The following is a 20205-nucleotide window of genomic DNA, read 5'->3' as shown; positions in this document are numbered from 1 at the left end:
GGATCAGGCATTGAGAGCAGGAGAAGACACTAGTTTTGCACAAGGTTGCTGAAAGCTGGCTGTGAACCTCCATGGTGGTGGTGGGCAGTGCTCACCCTGCACACTGCTATCTCTTCCTTCAGACCGGGAGTGGTAACTTGCTTTTACTGGTCCTGGGGTCTGCATTATCTCTTGTCATTTTCCTATTCTGCCCACTTTTTTTTAAAAATAGTCCTTTAATTAGACCCTCCTCAAAATATTCAATTTGAATGTGTCATCTATTTCCCGTTTGAAGCCTGTTGGGTACAGTGTATAATTACATATTTAAAAAAGGTAAAATACACAATAAAAATAAGGGAAAAATTCTTTTTATTTTAAATTACAAACACAATATCGCAAATAAAAAGACCAGTCAGTTACTAAGGCAAATGTAGCACATAAGTGCCTGATTATAGTGAGATAATTTACTGTAGCGTTCTTGGTCTGGGCGTATCATATTGACAAAAATAAAGGCATTGAGGATTGGAGTGTTATCATATAAAACATTGAACTAATATATATGTATATAATTTTGAATTTTTATATTTATGTCCAATGGTGAGGAAAAGTACATAGCATCTTATACTGAACCAAAATACAAGTGGGCATTCAATTTACTTGTTCACTTCTTTATTTGTTTACTAGTGCTTTTGTGATTTCTGCTTAGGCTGCTCCTCTGTGGTCATGTCGGACATTTATTGAGCTCCATTGGCATTGTCACAAGGCACATAAGCATTATGGATTTTCCTAAATGTGACACATAAAAACACTGCTGGAAGGGAAACCTGTTGCTAGATTGATTCATTTAATTTCATTGTTTGTTTTGAAATCATGATTATATCTCTTTTTTTTTTGGCCACACCCCTAGGCTTGTGGGATCTTAGTTTCCCGACCAGGGATTGAACCCAGGCCCCAGGAGTGAAAGCGCAGAGTCCTAGCCACTGGACCACCAGGGAATTCCCACAATTATATTCTTAACGTGGAGCTTGTGGTGGCCTACCCTGGGTCTTGGGTGTCTTGGCAACTCAGTATGTGATTTTTATGGAAACAAAGGCACTTGCTCTGAAAGCTGGTATACCTCCTCTAGCTTACAGCTGAGGGAGCATTTGCTTTGCTTTTTCTGGGAAAAGAAGATAGTATTTTGAGTAGGGTAAAGTTTCAGAATCCACCTACATTCCGTAGGTCAGTACTTCTCCAATAGAAATATAATTCAAGCCACATACGTAAGTTGAAACTTTCTAGTACCCACATTTTAAAAAATGGGTGAAATTAATTTTAACAATGTATCTTATTTAACTCATTATATTCAAAATGTTATCATTTCAACATGTAATCAATGTTTTAAAATTATTGAGATATTTTACATTTATTTTCATGCAAAGGCTCCAAAATCAGCATTTTTTTTAACACTCAACTCAGATGTAGAATTTTCACTGGAAATACTTGATCATAAAGTTTAGAGTTGGAAGTAGATTTACCTACCCAAGAAGTTCCAAACTTATTTAAAATGTTTCCCCCAAAGAGTCAAGCATCAGTTTATAAATTTATATTTAAATGAATGACAATGGGCCCTTGAGCAATACTGGGATTGCTCAGGGATTAAGCATTCCCTCCACATCCCAGGGTTCAACCAACCACAGATCATGTAGGATTGCAGTATTCACTATTGAAACATAAATGGGTGTGAGTGGATCAGCTCCATTCAAACCTGCATTGTTTACGGGTCAACTGCATACTTAAATAAAATTAAACAGTCACCTTCCAAGTGTTCGTAGCTCCATGTTGCTCTTAGTGGCTACCTGCTATAGAATATTCTTTTTTTTTTTTTTTGCGGTACGCGGGCCTCTCACTGTTGTGGCCTCTCCCGTTGCGGGGCACAGGCTCCGGACGCGCAGGTTCAGCGGCCATGGCTCACGGGCCCAGCCGCTCCACGGCATGTGGGATCTTCCCGGACCGGGGCACGAACCCGCGTCCCCTGCATCGGCAGGCGGACTCTCAACCACTGCACCACCAGGGAAGCCCTAGAATATTCTTAAAACCATACTTGAGTGCTTTTATACTTTCTCAGGTTATTAGTTATGTAGAATTAATGCATGCTGCAAAGTCCTCGGAAACTGTTTTACTACATTACATTTATTCATCAAGGATATAAGCACCTAGGGAAAAATAGTTCTGCTTTTTGTGCTTTGTCTCCAGGGCTAGGGAGTGCCTTGCATAGCGTTTAGGTGTTTAATAACTTTATCCTGCTAAATCCTGTTTAGTCTGCAAATTGCAACATAAATTTAACTTTCTCAGGGGAATGTTTCCTGACTCTCCAGGCTCTCTGTATCACCTGTTCCTTCATTACATTTTCTCATGGAACTGAATTCTTTTCCTCTAGAACATATATACTTACACACTGATTTGATTAATTTTCTGATTAATATCCGTCTCCCCAACTAGTCTATAAATTCCAAAAGAGGGAAGAATGTGTTTTTGTTCACTAAAGGGCTTCGTGCTCCTAGCATAATTCACGGCACATATGGATTAAATATTGGTCAGATGATAATACTAGCACAGGGCCTTTTTAAAAATGAAGTGATTAGCAGAATGTCCAATTCTTAACTTTATAGAAATCAGAGTTTGTTTTGTGTTGGGGAAAAAGGAATATTTTATTTTAAGTATAATACAAACTAAGATATGCAAATTTTTAATTTTTCTTCAAGCCTTTTCAAAATACTCCTGTAAAGCCTTTTCTTAGCTTTCTTTCTACTTTATTGGTATTCATTTTCTTGATAGCTATCACCTCATATCTGCTATGCTTATAACTGAAGGTATACTGAAGACAAAAACTGAAAGAAAGGAAAAGTGAATTGTGAAATACTTTTAAGGAGTTGAGAAAGATATAGGGCAGAAGCAAAGGTGCATAGAGGAAACATCCCTTGCTGTTTCAGGATGGTTTAAATTAAGCCCATCCTTTTAATTATACAAAAGTAATGAGCCTTACCCACAATATGTGAAAATATAATTTAAAAATGTATGGTGGACCAGTAGACAAGGTTGTCAGGTCATTATCTAAATCATAAGTTGGAAGTAATGCCCATTAAAGATTACTAGTTTGGAAAGGTTAGATTAGAATTTAGTCTTTGCAAATATAAAGTTTCTCAACTTGAATAATGCTTTAGAAAACCACTAACATTTAACTTTTTTTTAACATTTCATGGAACTATAGTAAGCATACAGAAATGTACACATAAGGCTACATCTTGATGAATTTTCACCTCCAGATCAAGAAGTATATTACCATCACAACATCCCAGAGGCTACTTTCTTGCTTCTTCCCCTTTCCTGCCCTCCAGGGCAAACTATCTTGACATAATAGATAGGTTTTTCCTGTTTTTGTACTTTATATAAATGGAATCATGCAGTATCCACATTTGAATTAATATAGCAGTTTGTTATTCTAAATGACATTCCTGATAGCAACTCATTGAAAACAAAAAAGTCTGTTTTCAGTTTTCCTTGTTATGTATCTAATGTGGTAAACTGGCAGTTTACCAGTGTATCTAGTTCTTTATTATTCCTTTAAGACATTTTCTATGTAAATGCAAGTGTGTTTGTGTGTGTATATGCATACACACATATATATATATGTATATGCTTTTAAAAATTTTACTCAAATTCGATCATGCATATTATTTACCTTTGTGATGTGTCTTAAGGCCCCTTTTGTATCAGGTCATGTAGATTCGATTTATTTTTTTTGTAATGGCAGCACAGTACTCTATTGTATGGCTGCATCATAGTTTAATGAAGCACTTATCCACTGATGAACAGCTAGGTTGTTACTGATCTTTTGCTTTTAGAACAGGAGAGTCTATGTAAGTTTGTTTGTAGAATAAATTCTTAGGAAAGGAATTGCTGAGCAGTAGGGTCCATGCATTTTAAATTTGCTCATATATTTCTAAATGGCTGTCCAAAGAGTTTTACCAGTTTTTACTCCCACCAGCAAGATTTGGAAATTCTTATTTCCAGTGTCCTTGCCTTAGATTATGTCTTATCAAGCTTATTAATCTTTGCAGTTAGCTACAGGAAAACTAGTAAGTCATTGTTAGTTAAATTTGCATTTTCTTCAGTTTTGAGTGAGGTTAGTTGTTAGGACTTGTTTCTGTCCTTTGCTCATTTTCCTATAGGCTTGTTTATATTTTTCATAATTTCAAAGAGCTCATTCTATATAAAGGGAATTTACCTTTTTATGTCATCTATGGTGTGAACTTTTTTTTTTTAATTGAAGTGTAGTTGATTTACAACGTTGAGTTTCAGGTGTACAGAAAATTGATTCAGTTTTACATATATATATATATATATATATATTCTCTTTCAGATTCTATTCCATTATAGGTTGTTTCAAGATATTGAATATAGTTCCCTGCGCTATATAGTAGGTCCTGTTGGTTATCTGTTTTATATATAGTCGTGTATATCTGTTAATCCCAAACTCCTAATTTATCCTTCCTCCCACCTTCCCCCTTTGGTAACCATAAGTTTGTTTTCCATGTCGGTGAGTCTGATTCTGTTTTGTAAATGAGTTCATTTGTAATGAATTTTTTTTTCAGTTTGTTTTTTGTCTTTGTTGTGTTTATAGCCTTTTTTTTTTCCTTAACAGAAGGTTTAAATTTTTATGTGGTGAAATTTACCAGGTTTTTTTCTTTACTGGCTTCTGAATTGTGTGTTCTTAATGAGAAAAAGCACTGGAAACTTGAGATCAATAGATAGATAACTTAAACTTGGCATGGAAAAAAAATCTCAAGAAATGTTTGTGGGAAATATGGTTAAGCAGGAATTCAAATTTCAGTCAAAAGTGGTTTGGCCAACTATAAGTAAACCAAATTTGGACACTGTGTGCCAAGATTTGCTTAATATTTTTAACAGCTTTTAGAAGAATTTTCAATGCTATGCTTTTTTCCTTTCATGCTTTGTTATTTGGGGTTTTAATTTCTCAAATGATCCCTCTTTTCAGATTTCAGATTATAACCTATTTCCTGCACCATTGCTGACGTCCAGTGACCCATGTCAGAAGTACTTCCAGGTCAGATATACTTTCACATGTTTCAGTGCAGCATACTAGTTGACTATTAAAACTTTAACAAATATATATACTAGATAATTGTTTTGATGTTAAACTTATGATTTACTATAATAACATGCTTTGGCTTTTTTATTGTTTTTCACTAATGTACTAGAAAGATGGATCTTTAAAGTAAGATAGAAGAAGTAATTGAACTTAACTGCATGCATGTATTAATTGCATGACTCTACTAATATCATAATGTGAAAACATTTTAGTTGACTATAACAGAAAACTAAACCTCTGTCACATTTTGCCATGTAGGATTGCATGTTATATAGCCTGTGAACTGTTAAATTTGAACAAAGGAGGCATTGGTGGTGAGTCTGCATAAACAGCATCTTAGGCATTGCGGGGTTTGTCTAGAATAGAGCTCCCAATTCAGAATTCTCCCTGGATCTAATGCTGATTAATTTCAGGCCTTAATAAGAAAACCAACTTAATTTCATTGTATGCCCCTTTCTCTGTGTCGTGATGGATGCTAGTCTGCATTCAACGTGGTGTGGGATTTAATTCTTAGCCTCATAGTAACATAATAAGAAAAAAGCAATTGCAATGACATTTTGAATTAAACATAATATAGGACTGTAAGTGGCAAATAGATCTAGGTAGATTCTATATTTGTTAGGGCACATACCAATCCGCAAATTCTGAGTCTCTAAATAAGTAAATTTAAACCATGGACAAATAGATGTTAATGTCCCTAAATTCTAAAATTAAACTCAATAAGTATGTCCAAGTCTTTTTCTCCTTTATATAACACTGCATGTTACATCTCAACAGAGAACTAAAATTAAAACATAATAAAATAAACACTAAGCTAAGTAGAGGCAGTTGAGTGACTGGAAATATCCTTTTATTAAAGACAGCTGAAAACAAGGTGACCAACCTAAATTCACACAGAAAAATTAGGAACTTAGAGGCAATTCTTAGAAGCCGGTTTAGGGGCAGGGAGTAGATTTTCTTTGTAAATCCATATTTGAATAAGGATATTAATTTTGAAAAATCAAAGCAAATACATGTGTCCTTTGACAAATACATTTTAAGTGTTGAGAAGAATTCCTTCTAGGAATTCTTTAGCATTTAAAGTCTTTTATTACACTGCAAAATAGACTCAGCATGGAAACATAAGAATAAAGCTGACAAACATGTAAACGATGTGTTTTCCTCTAAATAGAGGCGAACTAATCAAATAACTTATAGAAATTTCTTATTGTCACTATATTTTGTTATACCAATTATTCACTTTAACTGTTGTTACTCAAATTGCTTTATTCAATTGGTAGTTATATAAGAGATAATGAAACCGTTATCCAGCATGGTTTTTAATAACAGCTACTACTATCATGCATTGGTATAGGATGTAACACATTTTACAAGGAAAACTGTATTTTTATTTCAGTAGAGTATCATTCCAGCCATTTTTTACCTGAAAATCCAATGGCAGCTAGTGAAGTAGAGTATGGACCAATAATTGGGATAAGGTTTGCTTTCAAGCCCGTTTTCAACTCTTAGGAGCTGTGACTACAAAGAGCCTTTAAAAAAACAAACATGCCACCTCGGTGCTTTGTGACCACCTAGAGGGGTGGGATAGGGAGGGTGGGAGGGAGATGCAAAAAGGAGGGGATATGGGAACATATGTATATGTATAACTGATTCACTTTCTTATAAAGCAGAAACTAACACACCATTGTTAAGCAGTTATACTCCAATAAAGATGGCAAAAAAATGTATAGAAAAATGTTGAATAAAGCCTTTCAACCAAAAAAAAAAAAAAAGCCAGAATGTATACCCTTATATGTCTTGGAAAATTCCTGTTGAACCTTCAAGATTCAACACGGGAGTCCCTTCCGAGTAGGTCTCAGCCTGTGACATAGTAGGGTAATTACCCTATTTCAAGGACACTGCCATTGTTTAATGTTTTTTTTCTCTCTTTGGGAATTGACTTGAGGCCAGCTTATCAGTTTTTCAAGAAAACCTATGTTGTTACTTTAGCTTACCTACGTTTCCTCACCTAAACCAGCTTGATCACTGACTATGTTAATCAAACTTGGCCATAAAACTCTAGAGCTATATTTAAAAAATACAATTGTCTTCGGAAGACATCATTTAGAAGAAGATGAAATGATGAAAACAGCTTAGAAATTGAGCAAAGAAAATATCCTTGGGATAAGCATATAATATCCCAAGGTGACTACATCTGCTGGGTGTGATGTTGGAATACCAGGTTATTTTCCCACCTGGAGTGCCTTTCTCTTCCTTGTCCACTGGTGGACCCTAACCCTAACCCTATCCTTCAAGACCCAGCTCAGCCGTTCCTTCTGTGGGAGTCTTCCTTGAACCTCTGTCCTCATCTTTAATACCTTCTTCTCGTAAGACCCTGTGCGTACTTTAGCCGTTGGGAGTTTTGTTAATAACGTATCCTTGTCTCTGCCCTGTCTGAGTTTCCTGAAGAAAAGTGTTTGGTGCATCTTTCTTGACTTTCCTCAGATCCACTTGGGATGTTGAGCAGAGAGAGCCCTCAGGCAGTTTAGCTGAATGGGACCTGGGAAGCCCCTTAGGTGGGTCAGACCTAGCGGGTGAAATCACCTCTTTATCTTAGAGCCTGGGGAAGTTGTCCTGTGAACCAGCTGTGTGCTCCTGGTTTAAAAACTTATAAGGTTCTAATCCTGTGATCTCTCTGACCCAGGGACCCAAGCTGCCTCCTAATAACCTTTGCCTCCTTTGTTCATAGAGAAGTTCTTATCATTTTTGTCACATTGAGAGTTTACTTTCATGAGTAATTTCAGGAAACCAGCTTTATCCTGCCTCTCCTTCCTAAAAGAAAAAAAATCTGAGTTTACTTCATTTCCTTAATACTTTGAGGTCTAGTTCAAAAGGCAACATTCCTCAGGGCAGAAGTTTTGCTGTTAACTCCTCAGTGGAAATGAAGTTGTATAGCAGAAAAATAAAAAAATGAAGAAAATGTGAAGTCTCATTTAAGAATTGGTCAGGCATTGAGCTTCCCCGGCCCGTTTGTCAATTTCCAATTTTGTTAAACATGCCAAGGGAGCAGAGGGAGAGCAGCAGGTTATTGAAGAGAGGAGTTTCCTGTTATTACTGACAAACTTTCTTTGACAGGAGGCTAGAGGTCTCAGAAAAGAGAAGGGGGGAGGGCAGGTTTAACTCCGGGCTCCAGCATGGGTTTGTATTAGGATGTCACCTGAGTTACGGGGTTACATCTCAGGGCTGGGATCTTTGCGACTCAGGGTTTGAGGAAAGCTTTGTTAGCCATGAAATTAAAGTGACCCTGGCTTACCTAATTTTAGTTAGGCTTCGTAAAAAATACTCTGTGCATTATATTAACTACAGCTCTTTTAGTTGCTGAAAATCTATTAGCTTCAATACCCTGGAAGTCCCGGCACCTCATGTTTCAGGCATGACTCGTTTCAGGGATTCCAGCCATGTCATTAGGGCATGTTCACTTTCTCTCTGTTTCCTGGCTCTGTCTGCCCATTTGTTAGGTCTTACGTACACAGGTGTCTCTTCATGGTGACCTCTTAAAGCTCTAGGCTTATATCTTCTAGTTCAAGAAAAAGAGAAAAGAGAGCACTTCTCTTCTGATCATTCTGGCAGAAGGCTTAGGATTGGTCATATGCTTTTCCTTGAGCCGGTCACCACAGCCATGGAGATTTGCTCCTCTGATTGGCTGGGCCTAGGCCATGGACCTCATGAATAAGGGGTAGAGTCATCTCTGCCTGAAACACAGGGGCTGAACTCCTCTGTGAGAGCAGGTATTTTAATTTTGTCAGTTTTGTTCACTTCTGTCTCCTCAGCAGTTAGAACTGTATCTGTCACATAGTAATGCACGAAAACATATTTGTTGAATGAATGAATGAGCGTGGACGGAGGCTGATTCTCAAGAAAAACTGTAAAGCTTCTACATGCCAGGTCATGACAGATGTTTGTGCATTGTCCATGCAGGAGAATGACAGCAGTAATAACATGAGCTCTTGTCACACTCTTAGCTCGGAACGTATGCTGAGCTCTAGACTAGGAATCGAGCCTCTTGAACTGATGTTGGATCTTTGTGAGTTATGCTCAAGACAGCATGATGAATAGATGCGGAGGTGATGGCAAAGTCATGGGTCCCATTCACCTTCGAGATATCCAGGGGCAGAGCCACCTTTGTACTGAAGACTGGCCCTCAGGGTTATTGGCATTTGCTTGCTCATTCCTCATTCATTTTGCTTATTTTGTACACTGTTGTGTTCTTGACCTTGAGAAGAGCAACTGGAATGTAATAGATGCTCCGAGAGTATTTAGTTAATGAATGAGTGAAAAATATTTAGTTAATAAATGAGTGAACGATTAATGAACCAAACATTTATTGAGTGCTCTTATGTGCCAGGCTTTGTGAAAGGAACTGGAAACTCTGGAATATAAAAATGAAAGGGGGATGCAAATCAAAATTAAATCACACTTGTTTGGGTAGCTATAATCAAAAAGAGACAATAGGAAGTATTGACAAGAATGTAGAGAAATCAAAACCTTCATGCATTGCTAGTGGGAATGTAAACTGGTACAACTGCTTTGCAGAACTGTCTGGCAGTTCCTCACAAGGTTTTATACACACACACACACACACACGTATACATATGGTATGTATGTCTATATATACGTGTGCACATCACAGGAGAATTATAATCAGCAGTTCCACTCTTGGGTATATATCCAAGAGAATTACAAACCTATGTCCACACAAAAACTTGTACACAAATGTTCATAGCAACATTATTCATAATAGCTAAAAAGTGTAAACAATCCAAATACCTGTGTTAACTGATGAACAGATAAACAAAGTGTGGTAGATCCATACAGTAGAATATGATTTGATCATAAAAAGGAATGAAGTAGTGATACATACTAAAACATGGATGAACCTTAAGGATACACATAAATGGAGGAAGCTAATCACAGAGACCACGTATTGTATGAGTCTGATTATATGAAATGTCCAGAGCAGGCAAACCCATGAAGACGGAAAGTAGATTAGTGGTTTTCAGGGGATTAGGGGAGGGAGGAATAGAGAGTGACTGCTAGTGAGTACAGGATTTCCTTTTGGGGTGATAAAAATGTTCTGCAATTAGGTTGTAGTGACGAATGCCCAACTCTGTGCATATGCTAAAGATCCCTGAATTATACTTCTAAAAAGTGAACTTTATGGTATGTGAATTATATCTCAATAAAACTGTCATAAAAAGTGAACAAAACAGTCACTGCCCTCAAGGCACTTGCAGTGTTGAAGGGGAGAGAGACCTCTCAACTGATATTATGGAATAGTATAGAAGTGCTGATGTGAACTGCAGGTCACACACCTAGCACAGAGGATTATGTTCAGGAGTCAGAGAAGACCTAAAGGAGGACATGTGAGCTGGGTTTTGAAGGATTTATAGGAGTTTTCAGGCAGGAAATAGGGCAGGGGTAAAGCAGATGAGGGCAAAGGACCTTCCTGGGCAGAGGAAACAAATTCTATGTGCAGAGGCAAAGAGCAGTGAAGAGGCTTAGCATCCTCAGAAAAGTTCACTGTTGCTGTCATGTAGGGACCACAGCGGGAGGGGGAGGTGCAGTGACAGGAGATGCGATGGGAAGGGTAGATTTAGGCTAGCAGAGGAGAATTTGAAGTGCCTTGTATACTGAGCTGAATTTGGACAACAGGGAGCCAGTAGAAATTTTTAAACTGAGAATTGCACAGTCCATTTGTTTTTAGAATTGCAGAGGATGAACTGTGTCAGGGTAGACTGGAGTTTGAGAGACTGTTGTGCTTGGGAGATATAGAAGGAAACTTCAAGTGGTGAGAACCTGAAAGCAGCCATAAAGATGGTGAGAAGGGGGAACTCAGTTTATTGGAGAAACGTTTTCCAGTAAAATTGACAGAATTTGGTAGGGTAAGAAACTCATGAAGGGCTATTCCCAGGTTTCCAGGCAGGGAATTTGGGAGAATGGCAATGCCATGAGTTCTCAGTTAGCATCTAGCCCATGCATTAGTGGACTTAACTTCTCCTCTTTCCCCAGTTTATAGGGAGTAGTATACCAAGTTATCTTTGATCTATAACTATAGTAAAATCATGTGAGGCAGAGAAAAATGGAACCAGCTTAAATACACCAACTTTTGATTAGAGTCTCAATATAGCATCCTTCAGTCTATATCCTTTCGTTTCCACGTCCATAGAGCATCTGTTTTTCAACATAATTTGTTATATTACTGTTATGTTGCTATCTCCCATTCTACTTAATTCTCTTCTGTTCAGTGTTATTAATGATGCAGATGGTAAACAGGAGGAGGTAAGGAACAGAGGAAGGCCCGGAATTGGGTGGTGGGGATCACAGGGTGACAGGAGTACGTGTGCTGTGTGCACCAGAGCTTCTGCTGGGCCTCCAGTTTTCTTCACACCAAAGCACGGAGAACTTTAAGCTGTTGGGATCACAGCTGGTGAGAAATGATGTTTGGCAAAGAAGTACACCAGTCTGCTCTGGGTCAAAAAAAAAAGGCTATTTGACTCTAAATAGTCTTTTCTTTTTGGGGGAGTTATGACAGAATTGAACAGGAATTTTCTTGAGCTGAGACTGAGGAACAAAATAAATTGGTCTAGACAGTATTGAAAGATTTTATTTTAAATCTTACCCAGATGCTGCTTGCACGGGGGGAAAGCTGAGATAACTGACCACTGATCACCTTTTCCCTTTCTGAGAGCATTAGTCTTTTTCAAGGAAAGGAAAAATGAATTTACTGTTGACTATTTAGGCAGTAATGGTGGTTTCCTTTTCAATCTTTAATAAGAAACTCAAAAATTTAACCTAGGCTTTTTTTTTTTTTCTTTTTCTTTTTTTTATTTTTTTTTGCGGTACGCGGGCCTCGCACTGTTGTGGCCTCTCCCGTTGCGGAGCACAGGCTCCGGACGCGCAGGCTCAGCGACCATGGCTCACAGGCCCAGCCGCTCCGCGACATGTGGGATCCTCCCGGACCGGGGCACGAACCCGTATCCCCTGCATCGGCAGGCGGACTCTCAACCGCTGTGCCACCAGGGAGGCCCTAACCTAGGCTTTTTAAGTAAACATTTCTTGAGATGTTAATGAAACACTTGTCTTTTTCATTTTATTCAACAGTTTATTCTACGAACATTTACTGAGTACCTACTGCATGATAGGCCACTGTGCTTGTTGCTGGAAGTCACAGCTTAGTGATAAACTCAAATAGGTTAAAAATAAAACAGTGTGAGAAATGCTGTTATGCTATGGAGAAATGGAGATAGGTTTATGAAAGGCGTAGAAGAAGCAGCCCTGGAATCTGTCTAGAGGGGCAAGAGAAGGTTTCCCAAAGAGGTGACATCTACCCTGAATCTTAAAGGTGGAGCAGAAATTTGCCAGGAAGGAGGGAGGGATGCTGAGAATGTGTGCATGTACAAGGAACATGACATATGTGACCAGAGTGTTCCAAGAGCCTCTGAAATCATTAACATGCATATATATCATCTTTTTCTTCCAAATCTCTCACTTACTGCAGTGGTTCTCAGCCTTGGCCACACACTGGAATCACCCAAAGAACATTTCATTTTAATACCCTGAGTGGGCCCAATACCAAACTAATTGAATCAGAATTTGGGAGTGTCTTAGCGGGTGGGGCCTGGGCTTCTGGGCTTTTTAAAAGCTCCCCAAGGTATGCATGCAGCTAGGGTTGGAGCAATCCCTTGTTCCTGTCACACCTGTTCCCTTACCTTTCAGAGACCTCTGACCCCTTGGCCTTTTCCTTTTCCCCTAGCTCTTCACCCTCCTCCCGGCTCCGTCTCCTGCCCTCCCCAGGCCAGATCCTGGAGTGCATTCCTCACTGTTCACATCTGACACCTTAATCATGTACCCCTCTGTGCCTATTTCTTTCCTTTTTAAAAATCGCATTCCAAAGGTTGCCTTTTCATTTTCTGTCTGACTTACTTCACTCAGTATGACAATCTCTAGGTCCATCCATGTCACTGCAAATGGCATTATTTTTTACTTTTTTATGGCTGAGTAATATTCCATTGTATATTTGTACCACATCTTCTTTATCCATTCCTCCGTTGATGGACATTTAGGTTGCTTCCATGTCCTGGCTATTATAAATAGTGCTGCAATGAACATTGGGGTACCTATATATTTTCGAATTACAGTTTTCTCCAGAAATATATCCCCAGGAGTGGGATTCCTGGATCATATGGTAGCTCTATTTTTAGTTTTTTAAGGAATCCTCATACTGTTCTCTATAGTGGCTATACCAATTTATATTCCCACCAACAGTGTAGGAAGGTTCCCTTTTCTCCACACCCTCTCCAGCATTTATTGTTGCAGATTTTTTTGATTCTGACCAGTGTGAGGTGATATACCTCACTGTAGTTTTGACTTGCATTTCTCTAATAATTAGTGATGTTGAGCATCTTTTCATGTGCTTTTTGGCCATCTCTGTGTCTTCTTTGGAGAAATGTCTATTTAGGTCTTCTGCCCATTTTTTGTTTGGGTTTTTTTTTTTTTGATATTGAGCTACATGAGCTGTTTGTATATTTTGGAGATTAATCCTTTGTCCATTGCTTCATTTGCAAATATTTTCTCCCATTCTGAGGGTTGTCTTTTCGTCTTGTTTATGGTTTCCTTTGCTGTGCAAAAGCTTTTAAGTTTAATTAGGTCCCATTTGTATATATATATATATATATATTTTTTTTTTTTTTTTTTTTTTTTTTCCAGTAGCGGGCCTCTCACTGTTGTGGCCTCTCCCGTTGCGGAGCACAGGCTCCGGACGTGCAGGCTCAGCGGCCATGGCTTACGGGCCCAGCCGCTCCGCGGCATGTGGGATCCTCCCAGACCGGGACACAAACCCGTGTCCCCTGCATTGGCAGGCGGACTCTCAACCACTGCGCCACCAGGGAAGCTCCTGTTTTTATTTTCATTACTCTAGGCGGTGGATCAAAAAAGATCTTGCTGCGATTTATGTGAGAGAGTGTTCTGCCTATGTTTTTCTCTAAGAGTTTTATAGTATCCAGTCTTAACACTTAGGTATTTCACCCATTTTGAGTTTATTTTTGTGTATGGTGTTAGAAAATATTCTAATTTTATTCTTTTACCTGTAGCTGTCCAGTTTTTCCCAGCACCACTTATTTAAGAGACTGTCTTTTCTCCACTGTATACTCTTGCCTTCTTTTTTCATAGATTAGGTGACCATAGGTGCATATGTTTATCTCTGGACTTTCTATCCTGTTTCATTGATCTATATTTCTGTTTCTGTGCCAGTACCATACTGTTTTGATTACTGTAGCTTTGTAGTATAGTCTGAAGTCAGGGAGCCTGATTCCTCCGGCTCTGTTAGCTCAAAGTTTTTACCTGTCACATCCAGGGTATAAAAGCCACTTAAATATTAACTCACCAAGAAATTTTGATGGTATTCTTTCTGAAAATGTTTATAATTATAAGCAGAGTAAATAAAAAATTCTCCCTAATAACATTGCTAGGATATAGTATCTAACATCGTAAAATAGCCTCATAGCAATTTTTTTGCCATACCTTCTAAAAAGCCAGCAGATTGCCAGGTTTTTTATAATAATGTCACTCTAAATACCCAGAAGTCTAAATGTAATTTTCTCTTGTGTGCCTATGTTATGGTTGTGTGTCTCAGGGAAAACTTCATGTGGGTTCAATATGGACCCTTTTCATATCAAATGCTGCTCTGGAGTGAGGTTGAATTATAAATTTAAATATGTTTTCTGTAAAATGGTAGTAGTAGCCAAAACAGTATACATTTTTGTTTAAAATTTAGTCATCAGAATAGTGTTTAAAAGGGAAAAACAAACCAGATTCTCAATGAAGCCCAAGTGCAGTAGGTGCTGGGTAAGCAGGAATTCTTATAAATAATCATTCTAAAGATTGGGGCCCAAAGTCTAACCACTTTGGGTTACAGCCTTAGCTATCTCTGTGGACCATATGGTCATTCTGTTGTAAATATGGACACTGCCTGGACTATACAGATGTTCCCTAGCTTCCAAGAAGCACACAGACTCTAGAATCAGTGGGTAACTCTTTTCTAAAATAGCTCATCCTGAGTATCGGATGATGGAAAGGGATACCTCTAAGCTTCCGAACAGTAGAACATTCTTACCTTACTTCCCTGCGGAGGTCTCTGTTTTGCCTGGTGGAGGAAGAGGGAGTTGTCACAGTACAATTTCAGGAATGTTGGGAGCTGTGCTTTGGTTCATCTCCTGCTGGTGTAGAGCCCACGGAGGTCTCTGGAGGGCAAGGGATCAGATAAGAAAGAAGTCATTCCTTATAGACTGAGAAATCTGAAACCTTAGAAATTCTTGCTGATGAATTTTATTCCCTTCTAGTCTGAGAAACCTTTCTGTCTTCCTAGCAAGAGACGCATTGAACAAATCACTGATGGTGTGAACAATATTTGAGATAAATGCAACTGTCAGATAATTTCCTAGGAGTTCTACAAGGGCTTGTGGTGACTGCAAACCGCTGAGTCTGTGTTTTAATTCAGTGGAATATATTCAGACTCCTTTGGGGAGTCTAACACGTCTTTAGCCAAGGGCTCAATGCTACATTATTAGTAATAGTTTTATGTGAGTATGTATGTTCTTGAGCAATTAAGCCATTTCTCCAAAATTTCTGTTTAGTACAAACAGTAAGCCCAGGTCAGAAATGTTCACAAGACATTATCAAACTCTAATGGAGGTTTGATTTTTCCTGGTGTTCAGAACACAATTTCTAAACATGGTGAAGAAAAATTACCTTGGATGTATGGTGCTTCATTGAACAGTGACCTTTCAGGTTAATTAAGAAAGTTGGAGCCCCAGAGGATTTTTGAGCAACTTTTTTGTTGCCTGAGGGAACGACAGAATAGAAATGTGATGTAAATGTTTAGAAAGGGGATGATTTGCAAGGTTGTGAAAAAGCGAAGACCAGCTGCTGGAAGAAAATGCTTTTATATGATTTCAAAAGAGAGATACTTTTTTAAGTAAAATTTGGACCCTCAGACCTCCTAGCTTTTCTATAAATTGGCTTTTGTGTATCCACATTAAGCCTTTTATTTGCTCCTGTTTAATGTATGAGCAAACGTTGAAAAGAGAGAGGAAAATGGGTCCGTTCTACAAAACTGCAACGGAAGCATTGGTTCTTTCAATTTTCTGTATAGAAATGTTTGCTCACTCTCTATGCTAAGTAGTTTAATCATGCCAGGCGTCTAATGACCAGTTTTCTTTTTTTTTCCAGCTGACTCAGGTGTAGACACTTTGGCAGTGTTTATGGCCAGCAGCGGAACGACAGACGTCACAAATCGGAATAGCCCGGCCACACCACCAAACACCCTTAATCTCCGTTCCTCCCACAATGAATTGTTGAACGCTGAAATAAAACACACAGAAACCAAGAACAGCACACCCCCCAAATGCAGGAAAAAATATGCACTAACTAACATCCAGGCGGCAATGGGCCTCTCGGATCCGGCCGCACAGCCCCTGCTGGGAAATGGCTCTGCCAACATCAAGCTGGTGAAAAATGGAGAGAACCAGCTCCGGAAGGCTGCAGAACAAGGGCAGCAGGACCCCAACAGAAACGTCAGCCCCACTGCAGTCATCAACATAACTTCTGAGAAGTTAGAGGGTAAAGAGCCCCACCCACGGGATTCCTCGGGCTGCGAGATTTTACCCTCCCAGCCCCGAAGAACCAAGAGCTTCCTGAATTACTATGCAGACCTGGAAACCTCAACCAGAGAACTCGAGCAGAACTTGGGCAACCAGCATGGGGCTGTGGAAGAGAAGGCCCAGCCAGGCCAGAGCCAGGCCTCCACTGTCGCTGGGAATGGCGACTTACTGCTGCAGAAACCAAACAAACCCCAGTTCAGCCCTGAAGATGGCCAGATAGCCACCGTATCATCCAGCCCGGAGACCAAGAAGGATCATCCTAAAACGGGGGCCAAAACCGATTGTGCACTCCACCGGATCCAGAACCTGGCACCGAGCGACGAGGAATCCAGCTGGACGACCCTGTCCCAAGACAGTGCCTCCCCCAGCTCCGCAGATGAGACAGGTACCTGGGAAAGGTGTAGCCTACGGTGGCACTTTCTTGGTGTTTTCCCTTACTGATGGAATTAATCTCTACACTGACCCCCTCCCCCCAAATTTTCATCTGCAGGTAGAGAAGAACATGAGCCTCTTGGGGTAAAATTGGGCAATTTGTGTGAAAATATCATTAGATTCCTCAGCGGTTTCATTTTGATTCATACATAAGTTGTTTGTCCCGGGAAGCATAGCTCCCCAGTGTTAAGTACAGTAAAACATCACCTATTTAGCAACTATACTGCCAGTGGTTAGGTGAACTATTTCTATATACTATGTAGAAATGCTGGGTTTTGTTAAGGAAAATAATAAAAGGGAGACACTTGCCAGGGGCAGGATATAACCTGAAAAAGAGAACCAAGTATTTTAAAATTCTCAGAAAAAACTTATTTATGCTCAAACTAATGAAAAGTTTAAGGTTTAAAAAGTTGAAAGTCTATTCATTAAAGACATTTTCCTTTTGACCTTTACTGGGGAACATTTTATTAGCCTTGTTCAAGTGATATTTGAAAGTGAGAAAGTAGTGATTCTTTTAACATATATTTAGAAGTTTTGGATTTTAACTAGTCTAGTTGAGACCAGTCTTTCCTGACTTTTGTCTATATTTTGTAACATCTTTGGATTTTTCAGAGGAGTGAAAATTGTCACAGAAATGAACAGGGTCCTAAAAATCAGCTACTTTTAATCTTATCTTCTCAAAGCCCCTATTTTACTGATCATGAGACTAAAAGACTGGAGAACTGTATTGTGTCTGAATTCACTGTAAACAAGCACTCACAAAGGCTTATTTCTTTAACCTAACCCTGCCTCTGGTGGATCCCAGGGCTCTGTTAATGTGACACAGATGTAACAGATAGAACCACCAGGGAAGGAACTGACATTTTCCCCACCTGTAAGTCAGAGAAATTACAAAGACTACAGATGGGAAAAGAGGAGAAAGTAAGACATTAACTTGTTTAAAAAAACAACAAAAAAAGTGTTTTTGAAGTGCCCTTTAAAACCAGAGTGCTTTAAATGATAGATTTTATCAGCCTCCTGTAGCTGGATATGGCAGTAGGGAGGTTGAGATGAGCCCATTCATCTCAGAAATGCCTGGATCTGCACGTTATTGGAATCGTAATTATGTATAGTAATGTCACTGAGTTCACAACTCTCTATTACTTTTCACATTTAGAGACTTCATATCCTGTAGCAGATGGACACTGTCACCTGCTAGTGTTTGAATCTATATAAATGGCTCCTTGAGTGTCTCACATTCAAACTCAACCTCGTGTGTTCAGCGCCCTCCACTGAGGCCACACTCTCTTCCTCACGTCGTGGCAGCCTTTCTGCTGCTCTTCCAGGACCTGTGCTCCCTTTTGTAGCTATATTTTAAATTTTACTGAAAGGTATTAAGTAACAGTAAAGTCTCCTCGTTTCCTCACTCTGGCCCCCTTTTTTCCCGTGACAACCACTACTTTTTTTTTAGTTTTTATTTTTTTCAGAAACCATTTTAGGCATATACCCACATGTATAATAAATATTAAAATTTACCCAAATTTTATAATGATATTTTTAAAGAGTCCTTACCATTTAGAGATACATACTAAAATATTATAGTATAATATAATATATTATACTATAATATTGTATATGGGATTTTGCCCATAAGCTGATCCTTGTTAAAGGTGGGTACATAAGGGTTTATTATTCTGTTCTCTCTCATTTTGTATGTTTAAAATTTTCCACAGTAAAAATTAAAACAAGAAAAAAAATGACACATTACATTGTTTTATAAATGCTTTGCTTTTTCCACCAAAGTATATATTTTGCAGATCAGTTCATATCAGGATATAGCATTTTTCTACCTCAGGCTGAATTTAAGTATTAAGCATGCTGTTCCACCCTCTTCAAGCTCCATGATTTATTTAATGATTCCCTCGCTGCTGAGTGTTTAGTGTATTTCTTTCCCTGGCCCTTTCGCCTATTGAGTGCTGGTGTCAAAAAGGGCTGGTGGTGAGCACCAAGTTTATTTTTAATTTAATTTAATTTAATTAATTTATTTATTTGGCTGCATCAGGTCTTAGTTGCAGCATGCAGGATCTTTTGTTGTGGTGCGCAGGCTTCTCTTTAGTTGCGGCGCGAAGGCTTCAGGGCGTGCGGGCTTAGTTGTCCCACGGCATGTGGGATCTTAGTTCCCAAACCAGGGATCAAACCCGCGTTCCATGCATTGGAAGGCAGATTCTTAACCACTGGACCACCAGGGAAGTCCTAAGAGCACCAAGTTTAAACTGTACCTGTACACTGTCTTGGTCCACTGCCACTCTCTCCAGGGGGCCTTTCCAGGGTCCCCTTGGCTCACCACTCATTTGCCCGGTGTCCTGGTGTTACTTGCTGCTGGGTTTCTCTACAGAACCCATTACAGGGCTTGGCATGTGATGTGAACTGGATTAGAGTTTTCTGACATGTTGGGGGATACATTCATTTATCATTCTTAAAGTTGCTTTTGAAGACCTTGAATTTTAGAGTAAGGATGGCAGTATGGTGATGGCCCGTAATGGCTAGCTAAGGATAGACGTTTTGAATCAGATGTGCTTGAAAAAGTGTGTTAGCTGTGACCCAACTCTCTAAAGCTGTGAGATTGAGTTTTTTACAAATGCTAGAAGCCATCCCTTCAAAATCATCACTTCGGGATCTTTATTTCAGCTTAATGCAATGCCTCAGAATATTAATATTATTTGGGAATTCTTTTGGAATTTCCTTAGAGCCAGTTGTGAACTCCAACTGAAAAGACACCTCTTTACTTCATGATCACACAGATCACATAAATTAGCGAGTAAAGTAAAATAATTGATTATTCAGCATTGGTATTTTGAGTTCATCTTTCCAGTGAAACATACTGTTAGTGTTCACAATGATCACAATCAATTTTTTTTTTTTTTTGGCCACACCGTATGGCACCTGGGATCTTAGTTCCCCGATCAG

At 39.0% G+C, this 20205-nt stretch overlaps 1 protein-coding gene across 18 annotated transcripts in view; it reads left to right on the top strand.

Annotated features, from left to right (window-relative positions):
- Nucleotides 1–20205, top strand: part of APBB2 (amyloid beta precursor protein binding family B member 2) — a 389233-nt gene that overhangs the window by 180787 nt on the left and 188241 nt on the right. For all 18 annotated transcript variants that reach the window (XM_082637315.1, XM_082637301.1, XM_082637312.1 and 15 more), the window contains 2 exons: nucleotides 5018–5086; nucleotides 16397–17212. In XM_082637315.1, coding sequence (XP_082493441.1) covers nucleotides 5068–5086; nucleotides 16397–17212 — 835 coding nt within the window. In that variant the 5' untranslated portion in view covers nucleotides 5018–5067. The remainder of the gene's footprint in view (nucleotides 1–5017; nucleotides 5087–16396; nucleotides 17213–20205) is intronic.

This window comes from Mesoplodon mirus (assembly GCF_964341445.2).
Source record: "Mesoplodon mirus genome assembly, chromosome: 2".
NCBI classification, from domain to species: Eukaryota; Metazoa; Chordata; class Mammalia; order Artiodactyla; family Ziphiidae; genus Mesoplodon; species Mesoplodon mirus.
This window is presented reverse-complemented; position numbering and strand designations above follow the sequence as displayed.